The following is a 20,765-nucleotide window of genomic DNA, read 5'->3' as shown; positions in this document are numbered from 1 at the left end:
TTATGCTAGAAGAAATTACGTAGGCATGTAATCATCTGTGGAGATATCGGACGTAAGTAGCTCAATGTTATCCCTTCCATTATTTGGCCAGTTCTCGGTGACTACCTGCATTGCGATGGCTCTAAACGCCCCGGAAATGTGATCTCGATTTACCTGAAGTACCATTCATGGTGACTGCCATCGGACTGACTTCGTACTACCTTGATGAGTGCCAGCGCCAGCGGCACATTGCTGACGGCATTAGTCCGTTTCATATTGACACTGCCATCGAGTTCAACGCACGCGAGGCTGCTGTGCCATGCACCTGAAATCTCTCTACGCAAGGCGGAGAGAAGGATTCAGATGCAGGTGCAAACGAGTGAGCCTACTCTATTTTGGGGCGTGTCAGAGTGGGGCCACAGTGGGCCAATCACGTCGGTCTTGCTGTCTGACATAATCGCCTAGCGCTCTCACGGGTAAAATGAGCTCACATTACGGCACAGAACCACATCACTTTCCCCCCACTTCTTCGTCGACAGTAGGTGCCGCCGCCACAAGTTTGCATCGGTTGTCGTCGATTCCGGTCGCAGATTCATTGTGCTTCATTCGAATCAGGTCCAAAGCGACCTCATCATGGATAGTGCTCAAGACAGGTATGCTGTCATAGCTTCTAGGCGCCGACTTCTACGTTTGAACATGGTCTTTCTTTGGACATCAAGACGGCGAAGTAAAACTCCAAGTATAGCAGGATCGTAATCTCGAGCGTCGCAATATGTCTATAAGAGCGGGCACACACTGAACTGTTGCTATCTTCCATTGAGCCATCTCACATCTAAAAGATCCCACAATCTTTTTACTACCAAACTCCTCCATACATTTTGTCCCAAGAACTTTGTTCCATCAATTTCACATCATGCGCTTTCGCTTCTTGTTCCTTGCGTTGATACCAGCGGTCATTGCAAGTCCGTCTCCTGACGGGAACAACAGGGAGGTCGACATCTCTTCAAACGTGGAACCAATTACAGCCACTGTCTTCGTATACCCATCCACCGATGAATTCAGTCGTGATCGCCAGGATGAAGAGACTGAGTGCAACTTAGAGGCTTTCTACGGAGATCGTGTCGAAAAAACCCACGATTCCAATGGAAAGCCGTGTTGGAAGTTGTCCCTGATCGAAGGCGAGACGATTGATGATCTCCGGGGTTGGAGAGACATCGATATCCCCGGTGTGAGCTACGAGGAGCGGAAACTGAGATTCACGAAGAGGAAGGTACCTCCAAAACCGCCAACATATTGGGCAGTAGCCAAGGATCCGGATGCCACCGAGGAGAATGCAAAGATTTTCGCGTACCTCAAGACCAAGACCAAGCCTGGGGAGGATATCTATGAGCTCACGTGTTACGGAGGACTGAGATGGGGCCCGCTGGATTTGAGTCCAGAGGGCGTTTTGGAAGTTACGCAGCATCCCGGCATCCTCCCAGAATTACATGTATCGCTGCCGCTCATCAAATGCCGAGCTGTTTCTAGAGATACATCGCACTATTCCAATCTCACTGGCAACGACGAGTTATCATCATCATTGTACGACCCAACAAAGATGATCGCGAAGAGATCGATCACTTGGAAGAGACAACAAAGAGCCACGAAGGATTTGATGGAGGACAGCAGGTACGAGTAAGTGTGGTAAAACCTTGAAATCACTGCGACAGCTGACTAAGCTTCCTAGTGGCTTGGGTGGTAACCTGAAAAGCTTCATCTACGATGCCAACGCCGGAAAGGGCACTTGGATATACGTCATTGACCAGGGTGTGGCAGTTGGCGTAACTAATGTTCGTGGCTCTGCTGTGTGCCTCTAGACTACGCTGACTCAGACGCGCCAGGGCAACCTCAAGGATAAACACGAACTCGTCGTTGATGTAGAGGACATTCTACAGACCGAAGCCTCCAAGTTGAAGGGGCAGTCGAGAGACACAGATGACGACGCACCACCTGAAGGCACTCCTGCGGAAGGCTCACACGGTACAATGATGGCTTGTAAAGCTGCGGGGAAACGATATGGCATAGCTAAGCAAGCCAAGATTGTCCCTGTCAAGATACTCCATACCGCCGATGATCTCCTCGTAGGGTTGAAAATCGCTTTCGCCGACATACGCGACAAAGGTCGAGCTCTCAAGAGTGTTGTCGTGGTTTCTCAAGCCGTTCCTGGGTCCACTACGCGCGACCAGGCTTTGAAAACCGAGAGAAGAAGAGATTTCTTGAACGCAATCAACGATATCATTGCACTTGGCACACCAGTCGTCCTTGCAGCGGGCAATGAGCGTGATGCAGATGAGGGCACACGCGAGGACATCGATTTGCTGCCGCAGGTTTTGGAACATCCGGATATGACGCCCATCATCAATGTCGGTGCCGCGACAATCTCGGGAGATCGAGTCGAAGACTCGCAGGGGGGACCTCAGCTATCTATTTACGCGCCTGGCAACCTGGTCTTTTCTCTTACGAGGGACAGCAGAAGTGAAATCTTCCAGGGCACCTCCGTCGGTAAGCTACTTTGCCCGTACCCATGATAGGATCGCTAACTATACATATAGCTGCTCCTGCTGTTGGAGGACTTATTGCGACATACTTAGGAATGGAGGATATCCCTTCCGAGTTCCGTGACTCAACCGGAATTGAGCGAGTCAAAGCGATTCGTGAATACCTCAAGTCCGACAAGTCAAGCTGGGTGCATAAACCAGGGACCGAGGTTCGCATGATCTGGAACGGAGCAGACGAAGACGCACATCGCGTCAGATTCGATTGTTACCCGGAGGTCAGTAGCGAGGATGATGGTACCGGATCCAGTGACTGTCTTGAATACATGCCTGCAACCCCGCCAGTTGTTCCGGCTCCCGAGCCAGAGTCCGTATCGGCTGGCTGCAGCGTCAAACCGTCGTTCGGTGGTGGGGAGTATACTGTATGGGGGGCAGGGTGGGCAGACGACGATGGCGCGAGACTAAAGCAAGACCTTGGTGGTGCCGGCGGCGGAGTCCAAGACTTCGTCTTCAATCGAGGTGCCGGAGATGGAGGACGTGAGTGGACGGCTACATTCGTCGGCTTGTTTGAAGCTTTGGCTGCTGAGGGTGTCATCGATGCTGTTGCAGGTCATGGAGTCAACGTGGTGTGTGCTGCTGCTTGAGCATACGATTGCTCGACCCAGCTGCTCCGTTTTGGAAAGTTGGCAAGCACTTTTCTTTCTGTCTTGCTTTGATCGGTCTTTTCTTCGGTCATTATCTTGGGTATCTGGGGCGATTGCTTTCATTCTAAGAGAGACAATTTACCTGTTCATGTCATGCCTAGCAGCGCTTGCACTGCGATTGCTGTTGCCAGGGTATCTGCCTTCGTCCTTGTTTGCCACCTCTGTAAGAATGACTGAACACTTCTCTTTGGCGTGTTCTTCTCGATTATACACAAGCGCCAATAACTGTAGAACTAGTCCAAGATCAGTTAAATTGTCCACCCCCTCCGAGCAGCGGGTCGCCCTCAGGAGGGGTAGACGGCGCTGTTGTCGTAATGCAAGGCCGCCACCTCTTTGCTGCCTGTCGAATTCACTATCACCCACAATGTATATATCTACTCGCTTTAAGAGTCTTGGTATTATATACATAACGATCATCAGAAAATCTATCCGGTCATTGCCAGAAGATATCTCCCACTGCCACTGGCCTTCACGAAAGGCAAATAGTCACTCTCAACATGCCCACTTCCGCCCCAACCAGGAGCCTGAACGAGATCCTCGCTATCATTCACAACCCCAACTTGACAACTGGCTACCCCATCGGCGAAATCACGTACTACGCTAAGAACCTTGGAGCCGAAATCGTTCACAAACAAATCCAGCTACGCAACATCCTGTCGCCACAGTCAGGGGTTTTCGCAACACGCTGGGCTACGAAAAGAGCGCACCAACGAGTTGGAATACTCCAGCGAGTATACCCCGATATTCCCAGATGTCATCGTCCAGAGTGCTTCGGCGAGGACGGCTACCACTCCCTGGTGGCCTTTTCTGGCGTACCTTCTTTGGAACGAACTCTACCGTTCATCAACCTTGAGGACTTGGGCGACAAGACAACACTCTCAGCTCTAGTCGAGGCTCGCAGTCGTCAGCCGCCTCATACTTTTGCCACAACCGAGCGCTTATTCATGCCTTTGGGCTTTACGGACGATCATCGCGCGCTCTCACATGTGATTCGCCTCTGCGATAGGGACGGATACGGCGAATCGGAAGGATTTGAGAGTGTCACTGAGGCTGTAGACTTTGTAGACGATGGATTTGGCTTAGACCTTGGCAATGGTCTTCAAGTTCTACACGCTCAACAGTTCCTCTACTCTTTCTTGCTCCAGTGCGTTCGAATCGTCTTGTCGGATCATTTGGAACTATTCGAGACTGAGATCGATGACCCAGAGCCTGACGCGCTGGACATCGTTGATGAAGAGGATAAGGACATTGCGTTCTCCGAGGCTACTGCCATGACACCTTACCGTGGTCGCCATGGTCTTCATCTACACAGACTACGTCGCTGGACGTCGAACGCAGCCAATACGGCCAAGGATGAGATCTGGCAACTTCGCGAAGATCCATCGCAGTTCGAAAAAGCCTACAACAGTGCTGTCGACCATGACGTTGCTCAGGTGGCCGATCGCCACGGGAAAGCGCATCCTAATATCAAGAGCAAAGGCTTCGTCGCTAGCACCCTGAACATTCTAGTGGCTCGTCGTCACCGACGGTTGGTATGTTGGGATCAACTTGACGCTTATGCTTGGCGTATCGGTGAGCTTTTCTCTCTCCACCCGGAAGGTGTGCGCGCTTGGTCACTCGAACCCGAAGAACTCGTGGAGGCTATCCAGTCGTTCCACGTGCTACTCGAGCTCATGAAGCGAGACGTTCTCGAAGAAATGAGTCGATATTCGGCTAGCGAAGAACTTCGATCGCAGTTTGTGAGGCTTCCGCTGTCAACCGGATCACACCTGTCAGCACACAAGAACTTCATGAAAGATCAGAACAAGAAGGAGATTTGCCTTCTTCTTCAAGAGTTATGTGGTGAACTCAACAACAAGAGCGAGCATACAACGTCTTTTCTTGAAATCCGAGTACGTCTTGATATCTTAGAGACTTTCCTTCAAAAGAAGCCCAAATTACGAGACCTGCTTAGCACGACGATCAAAGAGGCAATTGCACGGCTCTCGGTTCTGACGGAGTGCTCACATCTCCTTGAACTTCAACCGTGGAACTTCAAAGTCTGGAAGATGCTAGCAGTGACCGAAAGCGTCAAAGCCAGGGTCAACTCACGTGTGGCTGAGCCCTTGCAGGTGTGGGACCGTGTCCTCATAGCGGCCATGGATACTGGGTTTATCACTTCCCCAGAACTTGGTGATCCTTCCGATGGAAAGTTCACGTACCCTTACGAAGAAAGCAGACGGAAGAAGAAGGTAATTGATGCGCTGCGTAAAGCAGAGGCCAATTTAGACAGGTTCTGGAGAAGCTTTGATACGGATTTTCGGAACCGATCTGGAGGAGAGGACCAGGAGACCCTCCGCCGCCTTCTCGAAGAGCGTGGTGCTATGCGGCGAACAAAAGCGTGGGTAAACGATCGTCCCGAGAAAGAGACCGGTCACCTCTCTGCGGAAGATGTTTTCGAACCTCAGCCGGTATCTCAGATCTTCCACGACCCATCGAAAGAAATTACGGGAAACCTGGATAAATTTGCCATAGCAAAGAAAGCAAAAGACAAAACCCGTGGAACAGCTGCCGCCGTGCCCGCCGACGAGCCTGACATTGAAGATGAGCCCGCTCCCGATACGTTTGTCGATCCTCTTCGGCCGTGGACCCGTCTCGGAGACAATTCATATAAGGTTCTCAAAGCGCTTTTCTTCATCCCAGATGAAGACAAAGTACCAGGAGTGACCAAGTGGGCTGCTTTCCGTACGACGATGACCCATCTTGGCTTCTCCGCTGAACAAATGCAAGGTTCTGCGTGGCAGTTCACTCCATCGGAGCAGCTCAGACAGGACAGAAGTCTTGACAGGGGCATCTGTTTCCATGAGCCTCATCCGGGCAACGAGATGTCGCTTGCCATGATGCGGACGTTGGGTGCAAGGCTGACTCGCGCGTATGGTTGGGATGGCTCGATGTTCAACCAACAATAAGGTTGTCGATATAAACAACACGCGGTTCACTATCTTACACCAGCGAGATGTACGCTATCATCAATCTCGCGCGAATAACGAGTTGCCGCTAAAGAGAGCGAGGATCCTTGGTCGGAGGCTGACGCGGGCTTGCAATCGGGATAGCATCATGTTCGTACTATCGCGAGTGGAAAAACGCAGCGTCCATCTCGCGAGACAATTCTGAAAAACAGGATTGCGGGTAGTAGTAGGTTACATTCGCACAATAGGTTTGACAATGTCTAGCATCTAGTCGCGCTGGAACGCGTCGGAGCCAATGAGATCAGCGCAATATAAATGTGCAGCATGCATTTGGCTGGCGATGTGACAGCTGCTGTTGTAGTGTTTAGCTTACCCAAAACCTTTAACGGTCCTTCATGAGTGCAGATAGCCGATAGTCGATAGAAGCTTTCGAAGTCGTGTTTTGTATATCGTTCACGAGATCGTCGATCGACAATTCCGCCCCCAAACGCTTTCCCCTTTGGGCTCTAGCGCTGACGCTGACCCCCTGTGGAACCTTGGCATCTCCTCCGCACTTCGCGACTTCCGTCTTATCGCATACAAACAGATCTCTCTCGCATTATTACTGGGCAAACACAGCCCGCGTCTTATATGTCTAACGGCTCTCAAGACTAAGAGGCTCTGCCAGGTAACCAGCGGAGATCGGGCCGCCATGAGTGGGTCGCCGGGCGTAACGAGGCTATGCTGCTGTTTGTGACCGCTGCATCCGCAGCGCGTAACATGGAGCCAAGTCTTCCTGGGGTTACTATGGTTGCCTGAATGCACTCAGCCTCTAGATATGTCTTCCCCAAATACCTAGGTACTCTGCGCGATCTACAATTCCAGTCAGACTGCCTAATGACCTGCGTGGGAGCCGCAATCCGGAGTTTAATGCGCAAACAGCATGTCGCATTCAAACACTAGTCCATCGTCAGAACCGCGCGAACGTTATTCATGGATATCGCTTCCTGAGAGCGATACCTTAAGCGGCATCACGCAGCATGAACACGCCGAACAGGGCGACGGCGTCGACCGCACTCGCAGGCCTGAAACCCGAGCTCAAGAGCAACGCGAACACACCGATTCGTCTCCTCATGCTGCTCAGGAAAACGAGACGCTTCTCTCCAGCCGAGCATCTACCGCACTCAGTGGAGCAATCGATGACCACTCGCTGGATGAGCCGCAAACAAGGAACTTCGATGATACCCATGAGCGTGAGTGCAACGCCGAGTACCCCAAGTTACTATGTCCGACATCTTCTGACGAGCTTAAAGCAAAGTTTCAAGATCAAAGCCTGCGGACATCCACAGATTGGGTGCCATACACGCTGCGGCGCCCATACCTGATCACTCTTAGCCTAGCATCACTCATACTCTCGACCGTATTAGCAGCCCTTAGCTGGCACTCTTATAAAAACCATGGACTCGGAGATGAGGATGGGTCTACTGGACTACTCATTGGATGGAGATATACGCCTACTATCGTCGCCATTTTCTTCACGCAGGCTGTTGTACAGGTTGCAGAGGATGTAAAGAGGACTGAAGCATACGCACGCATGGCCGGCCCCGAATCTATCGAAGCCAAGTTCACCCTATTCTATCTGCCCAAGGTCTGGTGGAAAAGCATCTTTGTAGGTTTCTCTCGAAAGCGGAGCGGCGGCCACCGGAGATGGAATCTGGCCTTGTCTTCGCTCGCAGCTGGTATCAGTGTGCTCAGCATTTCAACCTTCTCGTCGTCCGTATTCGTTGCGAAAGAAATCTTGTATGAGGAGGATGTGCAGCTTCAACGGTATGCCGCTGGCCAGACAATTGGCGAAGACTTGTCACCCATTCAGCTTTCACCTCGAAGGGATACGTATCTCCGAACTATAAGTGGATATCTCTTCAACGTATCTACATCTATCTGGTCGTCGAATTCGCAAGTCATTGTACCTTTTGGAGCATCAAATGGCGACAAGCGCCATGCAACGCTTCCGAACGGTATATGGCAAGCAGATACTGAGGTGTTCCATCTAAACTACAGTTGCACATCGATGGCTCTGGTCGAGAAGGACATAATCGATATTACCTACAAGTATACAGACATCCCGATAACGTCATGTCCAAACGACACATGTACTGTCTCCTCAAAGGGTTTCAAAGTTCGATCAGAGGATGGTTGTGAGGTCCAAATCCAAGGTCCAATCGCTCAATGGGATGCTTTGGGAGCCGAGTTGAACTCCGATGGCTTCATTAGCGATACCTTTACAGATGATGGTGGCTTGCTCTGGACCAACATGTCTTCCAATTACGTGTCGTGGGAGACACTTATTCGAGATTACGGTCAGCCTCCAGCAATTCGCTCCATTGGAGAGAAGGTCCTCGAGCAATGGTCTCGCACGTTCATTTATGGTTTCTCCGATCAATGCATTGGGCGTGACCTGCTACTTGTATCGCCTCAATGGATTGTCCGGCCGTCACCTGTCGATGTGCCCGTGGGTGTATGGGAGAAAGAATCATGGGACAACCTCACGATACGGGCACAAGTATGCACTCCGGAATATCATACAGCTAGCCTCCCAGTCTCTGCATCCATCGACGGCGCTGAAACTTCCATGTCCTTCGATGTATCAGAGTTTGAGCGACGCAGGCAGCCTGTGTCGAAACAAGCCATCGATTTCGACTTATTGGATGATCTCACTTTTCGCAGTGACAGTTGGGACAAGGTAAGTTCTGACTGTACGAAGTGCATGCGAGACATATACTGACATCGTACCTCTACCTCCAGTACATGGCCGTACCTCGTAATGTTCATGGTTCTTTTGAGGGTATATCGTTGCTTCTTGCTTCAACTTTCGCTCACAACGTATCCAATATTTTGGAGAACGTCACGTTAGAGGAAGAAGCTAGCAAACTTCGGATGCACTTCACAAAAGAGCTTTTGCTCTCTTCTCTCATAGAAGCCGACAACCCACAATTGGAAGATACAAAAGGGCTTGCTACACGCGTTAGGAGACGGATTCTGGTCGTCACTGAGGTTGCAATAACACTCGCAGTATTGTTCATGCTCTTGGCAGGCTACATTGCAGTAGCTGTATTCTACACATCGCCCAGGAAAAGACCACTCAACCTCCATTCAGATCCTACCACCGTTGCTGGAACATCATCCCTCCTTGGCAGTACTTCGCTTTCTTCTACCACGTTCAGTACATTCCTTGGATATGAAAGATCGCGCACGCAAGGTCTTATCCAATCACGGGTATATCATCTACAAGGCGGCATCATTTCAGAGAAGGAAACGACAGGGGAGTCGATTGAAGGTAGAAAGCCGAATGTACTCGGCAAGACAAGCGAGCTTTCAGTAAGCCATCCCAGATCAAAAGATGGCTCTCAAGATGACTGGAGGCCTTCAATGCTCCTCAAACGATGGCTTCTTACACTACTGGCTACTCTGATCGCTGTCGCAACAACCATGTTCGTTCTTCGCAGATATGCACGAGAAGATAAGCTTTCCCAGACTGCTTTTACCTACCAGGTCGATTTGGGTTTATTCGACACGTCGTTCTCTCCTCACTCTGTCGTTGCAACGCTAATCGCCGTTTGTATTGGATTGAGTTGGGATGGTATCGATAAACCTATGCGAATTCTGCAGCCATATCTCTCGTTGTCGCGGAAACCCGTTGTCCCAATACGAGGAGCATCGTTGACTTATCAGTCTTCATACTGGATATGGGCCGCGGCAAAATCAGCGTCGCGGAAACATTGGATGCTTTGTCTAATAACTACTGGTACAACCTTAACACAAATCCGTAAGCATTTTCTCGCTCCGTTGAGTCGTGTAGCTAACCGTGTAGTCATTATCTCCATGGCAGCCGTCTTCGAAAGACAGACCGCATTGATTAGTCGGGAAACTTGGGACCCATCACATATTGATACACTTTGGGTGACAGCACCTTTTGAGCTTCTACAAGAGCCTATCGACTTTTCCAACCCAGGCGAACGGACGCGCAATTTCGACTTAGACGAGCATATGTTGGACTCATCCAATATTCAGTGGCTCAACCACGCGTTGGACGAGATCCTTCTAGAAGCACCGCAACTGGCGTGGACTAAGGACGAATGGACGTTTACCCCACTTGATATGCAAGAGCTGCCAAACGTCACAGTGTCCTCGAAATCGCGTTCCGGTTCTGGTAGACATACAAGCTCCAATTCTATAGCGTCACCCGCAAACGCGTCTTTCATCACTTCCGCTATCCGAAGTCGATTAGAGTGCTCTCCGATCGCCGTACCAGACTCCGGCTGGCTTGACCAAGCCGCAGACGTTTTCCCCAATCGTACCAATGAAGCGCTACAAGGATTTGCATTACCAACTACTCTATTCGACGGCGAATCGTACAACACCTCTGTCTTCTCGGCCCGGAGACGGTTATCATGCTGTGCCAATGGCACAGATCCTGGTCAGCAAGCTGTCGTTGCGTATTGGAGCAGCAACAGCTCGATGATTGAACGTGTGGATCCCAATTTCTTCATACAAGAATGCACTTATGAACAACTTACCAATGGCAACTGCACGAGTGCCAATGCGCCGTCTGATTCCCTCAGCGAGGATGGACCAGAGGATGTCATCGTTCAAGGCTCTTGGTGCCGTAACTTTACCATCAAGTGGATCGTGGGGCCAGGTGTGACTGCGAAGATATCTGGAGCTAATCCAGCTGCGAACCCGAAGGTACAACAAATTAGCGCACCGTACGGCTCTGCAGATGAAGAGCTTCTCTACTTCACGGAAGAGCCCAAGATGGCTATAATGGACTGTATCATGGTCATCGAAAATACATCCGCCAGTGTTACTGTAGCTAGGAGTTCTGGGAACGTTTTGGACTACAGCTTGGTGGCGGACCCACAGCCTGCTCTGGACGCATGGGATTACGCCTGGGATATCCTGTACCCTAGTCCAACATCCTACACAGGAAGAGGAAATGTCAGGTAAGGCATCCATCCAGTTGAGTCGCTATCTCGAGCGTGTTCACCACAAATCAAGTGCTGACCACCACCGCTACTAGTTACGGCCATCTATTCATGACGCAGCTCCTCACCGCCCCACACATCATCACACCTCACATAGCACATTCCTGGCTATCCTATAACCGCAGCATCGAAGAAACAGCAAGCGAACGCTTCAACATTCGCGACCGGGATCGTGGCCTCAACGTCGACTTCATGTCCTACGCAAACTGGAACCTTGCCAACAAAGACACCGAATCCCTGCTAAATGCAACAACGCTATTGCGACATTCCGAGAAGACTTTACAAATCTTCTTCAAACACTTTGTCAATAGCGGGTCGTCGAGTCTCAGCGGGCGCTGGTCATCTTCAGGGCCTGAGAGAGCAGCCTACCAGCGGGCCTCGTCACAGCCTGTGAATGGGACGTTTACGAAACGGGTTGAAGTTCTTGCTATGAATGAGACAGCAACGTGGCTCTCGCTTACCATACTCATCCTACTTATCGTTATCCTGGTTGTTCTCATTGTGAGCTTGCAGATCGTATATCCGAGCTCATGCATGCAACATCGCGTCGAGTGCTTGGCAGACGCACTGGCTATGGTTGCTGGAAGCGAGGGGCTGATCGGTTTGATTGAAGAGCAGGGTGTTGAAGGCTTTGCTAAGAGTGGTAGACTGACTAAATTGGGTTGGTTCAGAGACGCGCGGGGAGATGTTAGGTGGGGTGTTGAACTCGTGGATGCAGAGGGTGTGGAATGGGTTGACGGACCCGAGAAGGTTGTCTCGACTGGACACGATGAGGAGTCATCAATTCAGTCCGGGGAAGTAGTCGATGCGAATAGTGCGCTTCTGGAAAGCGAACGAAGGTCACCTTCCCTACGGCATTCCGTTCAGGAGCAACAGACAGAGCCAATGCTGGAACCCAGCGATGTCGCCAACAACGCATCGAGGCTTTAGAGCAATGAGACCCTTGACTCTTGACTAACTGGCCATATCTATTCCGGTGCTGTCTACGTGTATCCCAAGCCCTACCCCGACACGTGTCCATCGACCTACCATACATGCATTCACTCGCCCAGCACAAGTGAGGCAAGCGAGGCGGACAGGCCAGCCACACCGGAAACACTCGGCAGCCAGGCCCACGCCAACGCGTACAGTACCGGCACTTTCCATTTTCCTTACCGTACCGAGGCCACGGTATGGAATCTTGGGAAAAAGGAACGGTGGGTAGCGTCATGCCCGCAGTTGTAGTGTGGGGGTGAAACGACTACGTGCTGTAGCCCGAATTTGGATGTCGCCCTATGCGGTCAGACAAAAGCATACACGCAAGCTCAGGTCAGTGCTGGCGTCCTGCATCACATTTGCGGTGAACCGGTACAGGGTAACGGTGAGGAGGGTAGAAGAGATGTGATTGTGATCATATCCTACACGATACCAGCAGGCTAGCTGCCGTATCCGATCTGAATAAATCCCATCATGCCATCCACCCATCCCAACTCAGCTATTTAGATAAAGAATAGAGAAAGAAAGATCCATCGCTGCGTAGTTCATGATCCATACGTCCATCATCATAAGCGTCGTAGCCGTTGCCAACACATCGACCTCTTGCTTACTTTTTTTGCGAAATAGCGGAACGAAAAAAAGGAAACCCCACCAAACATTTCTGCCACGTACATGATCCAGCCATAACAAGTAGAAAAGGAGATAAGGGTATTACATCCGCCAAAATCGAGAAAAAAAGTGCCGAAAAGCCTCCGCGAGGAGCAGGTATAGTGCAGGGTAAAGAAGAAGTAAGAAGAAGGGGGGAATAATGTGGGGAACGCTCAAAAAAGGGCGCGACGAAAGGCAGGAAGAAGATAACCGTACAATCTGATCGGTCCAAACAAGAAGTTCAATGGCGGTGGCCGCCCTTACGCATTAGATGTTGGTGTGCGTGAGCGTCCCAGTCTAGCAAACCATAGTAATGTGACCTGCACTGTCGCAGGGAACGCAGCAAACATACAAACATGAAATGCGAGTGGACAATAATGCCAAAATCGAACTTTCGATGAAGAAACCGATCCGAACTTTTTTGTTGAGCAGGTCTGCCAGAAAGGCCTGTCCGCGCTCGTAGAAAGCTTTTGATAGGAAATCATCCACCCAACGAAGATATGAAGAAAGGAAAGAGATCTGCCGCGCGGGACTGAGGATAGGGATGTACGTGTGGCCTGCAGAGAAGATAATCAAAGTCGAGCTGCGCACCTTCGTTTCGCGCGCGAGTGTTGGACGTTCGGAGATTCTCAGTTGTAATACGAACTGGTGTTGGCGCGGCGACGCAAAGGTCGCTGAACCTCAACAATCCGATCGTCGTAAGGATCTCGTACTGGTCGGCTTTCGCGCCTTCTACGGTCGCTGCGCATGCTTGCTTTGGTCATCTCCTCTAGCTGGCTCCGGGTTACAAGTGCCTGTCCGTCACCTGCGTTGCTGCCCCTTTCACTGCTGTGATAATTGCTTTCGTTGTCACGACTTCCACTGATGACGAGTTCTGCCATACCGTCCTCGGTCGGGATGAGTTGCATGGTGCGACCCTCCATGTCGCCGTTGAATTGCAGGCTGAGTGGGGCGTTCGCATCAACTCGGAGGCGAATCTCGTTGTTACCGTTGCTAGTGACAGCAGTGCGGTTAGACTGGCTTTGCCTATCGCTTCCAGAGGAGCCGGAATGAGAGGGCATTGACGGCACCCTCGAAGCTCTCTTTGCAGCACGATGGATGTGATCGTTCAACGGGGCATCCGTACCACGTTGGTTGTTCATGTAATCTATCGCCTGAACTTCTTTGGGTCTGCGTCCCCCAGCATCAGTAGGACGACGGCGGGGAGCAATTGGGGCTTCGGGGACGACGGGAGCGACGGGTTCGTCAGATTCGTACTCCGACTCGCTATCATCGAACGCCGCAGGAGGCTGGTAGTAGACCTTGGAGTTGCGCTTTTCACGTTTGCGCTCCTTCTCGGCCCTTGCAGCCTGCTCAGCCTGGAAGCGATCCTCGAGAAGCTGTTTCTCGGCTTTTCTTTGACGCCTGGCGGCCTTTTCCTCTTGCCTGGCTTGCTCTTCGGCTGCGAGGCGTGTCTCCTCCCGCCTCACCAGGGCATACTCCGCATATGCCTTTTCTTGGGCAGAGTGTCCGTAGTGAGCGGATCGACGCCGCTCAGCCTTGGTGCTATCACCAACATAGACCGAACCACGCCGTGCGGGGTATTCAGTCTGGGTATGAGCTGGTGGAGGAGGTCGGCTGACAGACGCTCGGCGGGATGGCTCGTTTGTGCTTTTTGTAGATCGGTGACGGGGGCGGTCGTCGACGACAACAGGAGTCGACACCGAATGGCGGTGGTTGCGAACTTGCTCCACAGTTGTGATTGTGTGAGCGTGAGGCAAAGGGGGCCGTTCCGTCTTCTTGGGCTTAGTCTTTGACTTGGATTTGGTCCGCGAAAGCTTGGAAGGGGGTGGGGGCATGAGCGCACGGCGGGCACGTGGGTCCTCGGGATTGATCTCAGGCTCTGGCTCATAATCATCTTCTCCATCAGACGATCCAGTCTCGGATTCACCCTCGCTTGTATAGGCTTCATCCTGGATCTGGAGTTGATTAGGGTATGTACCTTGAGGATGGTTGCGCCTCGTTGAGTATTGCTGCTGATCGCGGGGAGCTTGGATGACAGCGGCTTGAGGTGCTGTGCGTGCGGTATTGAATGACTGCCGTGGCACCATTCCCGGCCTCTGCATTGCGTCGTAGGATTGAGGCATCTGCTGCAAGTAATGAGGAGGGTAGCCAGGCGACGTCCCATAGGGCATGGACGGATGAGCCATCTGGGGATAAGGTTGCCGGAATTGAGCAGATTGGGAAAGAGGCGGACCATGCTCGAGGTGTTGTGGTGGGTATCCAGGCCCACCATGGGCCCAGTGGTGGTACTGAGCCCCGGGCTCACCGCTGTAGCTCATGGGTCGAGTAGCGGCTGACGGGCGACGAGGTCGTGTCGTGGCTGGCTGGATCACGGCGGCTCCTGCGTGGTAGGACTGGCGATAGTGCGTAGGGGAGGGCGGAGCCTGCTGGTAGGAAGCGGGATCAGAATGCATTGAGCGTGTGTCTTGTGGGATTGGACGCACGTCGCGAGCGGATTGAGATGGCAGTATGTCAGGGCGACGACGGACAGCTGAGGCAGGGGCGTTGGGGTCGTACTTGGTGCGTCTAGGCTCGGCACCATCCGGTTCAACTCTGCTGTCACGACGATCTCTACGCTCCGGGCGGGACTCCTGGGTAACGGTCGGCCGGCGTTTACGTTCAGGTGGCTGTTGTTGGACGATGGCGGGAGTCTTGGACGAAGCAGTGCGAGCGCTGGGCTTGGGTCGTGAAGATGAAGAAGACTTGGAAGTCTTCTCTGTCTGGTCCGTCGGGCGTCGTCGGGCCTTTGGAGCCTCAGGCTGGGGAGGCGCTGGGGCAGCGGCGGCAGGCACCTGGGGCGGGCTGCGCTGGGGAGGAGCACTTTGAGCGGAATTAGTGCTGCTGACGGTGGCGGTGGTGTAGCTGCTGTACCCTGAGTCGGAGCGAAGGTCGATGTTGGTCGGCGCCCTCTCCTGCGCGGGCGGCATTTGTTTATCCAAGTCGGAAGGGTGCGAGCGCTTGGTGGAGACGTTAGCGGCATTGGGCGACCGGCGGCCCTGGAAGGGGATAGAGCCGCCTTCGCTGTCATCCGAGTAGCAGTCCTCGACAGTAGGCTGCAGTTCCGCCATGGTGGCAGCAGCAGTAGCAGTAGTAGCAGCGTTTGTTTTGGGGGAGAGAAGACAGGAGTCGGCAAAATATCTAGCGGCTCCAGCAGCGCGCTCTATCGATAATAAAGCGTCGCGGGGCGATCCTGGACAAGCAATCAATCAGGCGAGACGGCGAAAGCGCATTATTCGCACGGGCATAGGGCTGGCTGCTACCGTCTCATCAAGGCGGCGGGGCGTGGTGTGGGTGAAGGGGAAAGAAGATCAGAGCGGAGGGACGAGGGAGGCAGAGGGATGAGGGATATGCGAGGCGCTGCAGAGTATGACGGGCGACTTGGTGTGCAGCAGACAGGCATGCAGGCGTTGTTCGGGCTTCGACACACGAAAGTTTTCCCCCGCCCGTAAAATTCAAAACGGCGTGGTACTATAAACTGCCTTATAGCGGGCTAGCTCTTTCATGCAATGCGTCTAATCGTTGGGCGCGCACCGCATCCGTCGCTGCCCAGTCAACCTCCAACACCTAGTGGTTGGCCGAGGGGCTGCTCTGCCGCCCTCAAGCTCCTGGCTGTCGTCAAGTGGTCGCTGTCGTGGTGACGCAGCCTCCACACCATACTTTGGGTGGCTGCATGCAGACGCCCTCGTTGCCAGCCGCAACACTGCCATTGCCATGCTGCTGTCTGCACCGCGACCGCGACCACGTCCAAGTAGTCTGCTGGGAAGGCCTGCTCTCCGAGGCCGAGTCTGCGACAGTTTCGCCATGCGTCCACACTGCTTCACCCTGCCGCCATGCCACCCTGATGCTGATCACGTCGTCCGGGTCGTAATAATAGCCAGCCGCCTGGCCATTGGCTGCCTCAGATGCGCAACATCCATCGGTTTGAGTGGTCGTGGATCGTCTCCGTTCGAACGACATGAAACCGGGATTGCCCGGCCCTCGTAGCTGCGAGCCGTTCGCCTGGAGGGCTGAATGGGCGAATCCACCTCAACGCACCACCTCACCGCCCTCTCGCGCGTCACGACATTTCGTCAAAACCACAGTTCAACGCGCTCCACGCTCGATCCAGCCCTCATGAAAGCTTGTCGCCCGCCTGCTAGACGGAATTGGCGGCCGCTGCTGCTGATCACACTCCGCCTTGGCACTGTCTATCGTGTATTACCACGACGCCCTCGATGCTCTGCAGCATCACACGGTGAACGGTTGCAGGGCAGAATTTCCTAGCTCCATCGAACTTTTTCCTTGCGCTTCCTCGCTTCCTCACGGTTCACGTCATGGAGCCTCAGCACTGCGTCGTTTATTAACAGCTAACTCGTTTGCTCCTGGCTCGGCCACGTCAATCACGCTTACCATGCAGGAACAACAGAGCACTCTCACCATCGTTACCTTCATTAATCTCCAGGACGCGACGCATAACATGTGTCCTTTCGCCACTGCGAGTCCTCATTGTCCGGTGTCAAGCATGGCTGGCGTTGCGTCCTCAGAACCACGCAAATCACAGCCTCCCAGCTCTTGCCCTGCCCGGCACTAACGCACTTGCCAGCAAGACAGCGTATCGGTGTAACAATCCCATCGAATCGCCTCGGACGCAGCTCTCATCACGCGGCCCGTCAAGCGTTGCTTACTCGCCTAGTCATCGACACTACCCCACCAAAGCTTCCGGTGAACAGACGCACCGCATCGAGCAGCGCAATGCCCTCAACAATTCTGGCCAGAACCAGAACAAATGATGCGCCCTCGAATACGCCCAATCCGGCAACCTGCGGCTTCCACGGCACCGCGACTCCAAACGTCACACGCACGACGACCGTTATCGTATTCCGAGGTATTCGCCACTGCTCTCCTCCCTCATGTCCCTCATGCTGTGTTCGACCGGCGTCATGGTACACAGTCTGCAGACAAAGTGCAGCGTCTTGACTTTTCGTCGTTGCTAGATCAAGCTTCAGACATCCGCCATAAACACCCCACCACCAGCTACCATGTGGTGCATCCTTGACAGCTTTGCCATTCGCTCGTCCCGGTCCTGTAAGACGAAATAGTGCAGTGGTCCGTAACGGAAGGGTGGCCGCTCATCCAATGCTCCTACACCACCAGGCATGACGTTGAGTTTCGTGCAACTGTGGCTACCCTTCATCCACGCCTGCGCCAGATATGTGCTGTGATGCTTGATAAATGCCACTCAGAACCATTCGCTTCGGCTCAGATGCAGCACTCTGCGCGACACCAATTTGTGCCGACCGCCAGGTCTTGCAAAGCTCTCGTTGCACACATTGAGTGATCAGCCAACCTTCTACGTGACCTCCAGCAAATCTGCGGCGGGGTAGCGGACAGATACGGCATGACAACACGCTCGAAAGGGTCTCCGCATACAGTCGTCTTCCACTGACGTCCGTTTAGACTCTTGGTGTGACCGGCAGAGCATCGGGGCTGAATCATTTCGGCACATCGCACACGCCCTGCAGACATCAAGATCTTTGGCTTGAAGCCTGTGTCAGATTGATGCGATATCGGCAGCTCTTGTGCCACAGTGACACAGTCATGTGCATGGGAACTGTAAAACGCCATCATTCTTCTCAAGAAAGGATGGTGGGAGTCGATGCTCGAGAACTTGCGATTGATCGTCGACGTAAAGACGCGATGGGCGTTCGATGCCGCCATGCGCAATGGATGTGTGATGGATGTCAGTATCACTTGCCTTAAGCATCATGCAGGTAATGTACCCACAATCTCAGAATAATCTACGCCACAGCCCCTCTTACATGAACTCCTGCAAACTCCTTATTTCTTATTGTCAGATATTCAGATTGCACTTTTCGTTATATCAAAATCGTGGTCGCGCCTTCCTAACCATTGTCGTCTCCGCCGTTTGGCTAGCGCTGGTTGGGTGGAGGAACGCGTGGGAACTCGCTAAGCGCAGCCCACCACAAATCCACCATCTCGTTGGAACCCGAGCGAAATTCAGCAATGGCATTCTAAACGCTTTCATTTCACCGCGCTATCCAGCTTCAGTTCGTTCGCGCGAGCAATTCCTCTCTAGAGACTACGTTTCGATCAGGACGTGTGACTCACATGCGGCATGTCACTTCGTCTCAGCAATGAATCCTTCGCTGCCCAAAGTGTCTCCAATTGGATCCCGAACACTTGGTCTTGCGGCTCTCGCTGCCCTACGGACCCACTTCTGGCGCTGACGCCATGGACTTTTGGATCTAGGATGCCCAAAAGACCCACCCAGCGGCTATTGTGGGCGAAAATTCATACCCTCCGCTGTCAACTACAGGTACCACGCGACGGGGGAGCGAAAAGCAATAGTAACAATCCCGAGCTTTTCCATCATGATCTACGAATGGAAGCTTTGAATGAGGACGTCTCGTCGGAATATGTCTCAGCTCAACAGCATTTGGTCCAAATTTTGCTGTACACGTGGGGGATCACCTGTCTGGTCAGGCGTCAGTCCTGGTCTTGTCCAGCTGACGTCACTTGCTCCCCAGATACTCCAGGTGTTTAGTGTCCGTTGAGGCCTGAATGGAGACCCTCATACAGGTCTACGGGAGTAGGCCCAGTCATCCCGTGGTGCGTGCGGCAGCCTCGTCAGCCATGGAATGCCTACTGCTGAACACTGGCCTCACTAACTACCTCGTCCAATCCACGTCAACTATCGTGCCGTAAGGGAGGACACATTTTGGGATCTTTCTTCCGTAATGGGAACCGTAGCCTTTACGCAGCAAAAGCACACCTCATGTATCTGGCTCACTCATTGTCCGAGGCCGATGAAGCGTGGTGCAAAAGTTCAGACGTGACTGAAACGGAAAACTCGGCATCATACAGACTCACAAAGAAGCTTTACACTTGCTTCTCGAGATCTTCCACACTCCGGCATAGACAAAAACGGGGTGCGGGGTGCTTGGTGTCGCGACTTCTGTCACCAAGCCTGTCACCCAGGTAGCTGACTCGAGCCGCAGAGTCACGTGATTCTGTCACGACTCAAGTGCGGCTCGGCACGAACATGGGGATCACTGATCAGCGACGCCGGCAACCGCAACACACCCTCGGATCTGACCCCAGCTTTCGGTAAACTAACTACATAGACCTGCACAGACGACATCTTCTTTTTCCACCTCGCTTCTCACACCTGTTCATCCTGATACTCATCTTCACAAGCAGACTCGTCCTGCCTCGGTACGGCTTTGGGCAGCACCCGCCCAGCTCAGCTAGAAAAAGCGCACTGGTTGGTCTTCCAGTAGCGACAGGCTAGAGCCATACGATGACCGCCACACTTTGGATGAGAAACATTTGCATCGATACCCTTTTCGCATGTCGACACGCTATGCAAGACGAAGTATCCACCAAAGAAAAATTCCATCACCAGACGACACCCTACACCGGAGTAACAACAGTAGATGCTGTTTGCAAGACGCGTGACAACCACACGAAAATTCAAACAACAATATGGCTGCTGATACCTTTGGCGTTTGGCGAATCTAAGAGACCATGCGAACGGAGAATCCCGTCAAAGATTGTGCTAGTACAAGAAACTTTGAAACAACATCCTACAATATCCGCCATTGAAAGTGTCAAATCGTGGAGACATGAGAGCTACGAACCGGAAGAAGGGCCGGTGAGACACATGATCAGATCACGACCATGGACAGTTCCGCTTCTTGCGCAAAACCCAGATGAGTTCAGACGACAATAACACAGTGGCGAAGCTGAAGGCCTACTGGTCCAGCTATACGAACGGTTGTATTAAAGTACAGCGGCAGCGTATGTGTAGCTATACGAAGTACAGCCTCATGCACTTACTTTCACCGCTCGACCAGAAGGCATCGTCTTCACATGTATCTAGGCATCGTGGAACGCTTCCGCTCGTAGTAC

At 52.7% G+C, this 20,765-nt stretch overlaps 4 protein-coding genes across 4 annotated transcripts; 3 read left to right on the top strand and 1 right to left on the bottom strand.

Annotated features, from left to right (window-relative positions):
• Nucleotides 1-892: 892 nt before the first annotated feature.
• J4E78_000490 (uncharacterized protein) lies at nt 893-3,157 on the top strand (the record flags this gene model as incomplete). Its single annotated transcript, XM_049361153.1, has 4 exons — nt 893-1,653; nt 1,706-1,808; nt 1,851-2,520; nt 2,571-3,157. 4 exons carry the CDS (start codon nt 893-895, stop codon nt 3,155-3,157), a joined length of 2,121 nt encoding a protein of 706 aa, XP_049226436.1.
• Nucleotides 3,158-3,714: 557 nt separating this feature from the next.
• Nucleotides 3,715-6,165, top strand: J4E78_000489 (uncharacterized protein; the record flags this gene model as incomplete). The annotated part of the gene is made up of 1 exon (XM_049361152.1): nt 3,715-6,165. One exon carries the CDS (start codon nt 3,715-3,717, stop codon nt 6,163-6,165), a length of 2,451 nt encoding a protein of 816 aa, XP_049226435.1.
• Nucleotides 6,166-7,087: 922 nt separating this feature from the next.
• Nucleotides 7,088-12,119, top strand: J4E78_000488 (uncharacterized protein; the record flags this gene model as incomplete). The annotated part of the gene is made up of 4 exons (XM_049361151.1): nt 7,088-8,887; nt 9,877-9,970; nt 10,016-11,147; nt 11,225-12,119. The coding sequence occupies 4 exons, from the start codon at nt 7,088-7,090 to the stop codon at nt 12,117-12,119; spliced, it is 3,921 nt and encodes a 1,306-aa protein (XP_049226434.1).
• Nucleotides 12,120-13,441: 1,322 nt separating this feature from the next.
• Nucleotides 13,442-15,922, bottom strand: J4E78_000487 (uncharacterized protein; the record flags this gene model as incomplete). The annotated part of the gene is made up of 1 exon (XM_049361150.1): nt 13,442-15,922. The coding sequence occupies one exon, from the start codon at nt 15,920-15,922 to the stop codon at nt 13,442-13,444; it is 2,481 nt and encodes an 826-aa protein (XP_049226433.1).
• Nucleotides 15,923-20,765: the final 4,843 nt, after the last annotated feature.

The sequence above is a fragment of the Alternaria triticimaculans genome (genome assembly GCF_023758025.1).
Source record: "Alternaria triticimaculans strain BMP 0046 chromosome Unknown scaffold_1, whole genome shotgun sequence".
NCBI lineage: Eukaryota > Fungi > Ascomycota > Dothideomycetes > Pleosporales > Pleosporaceae > Alternaria > Alternaria triticimaculans.
Note: the sequence above shows the minus strand (reverse complement) of the source record. Positions and strands in the feature narration are given on the sequence as shown.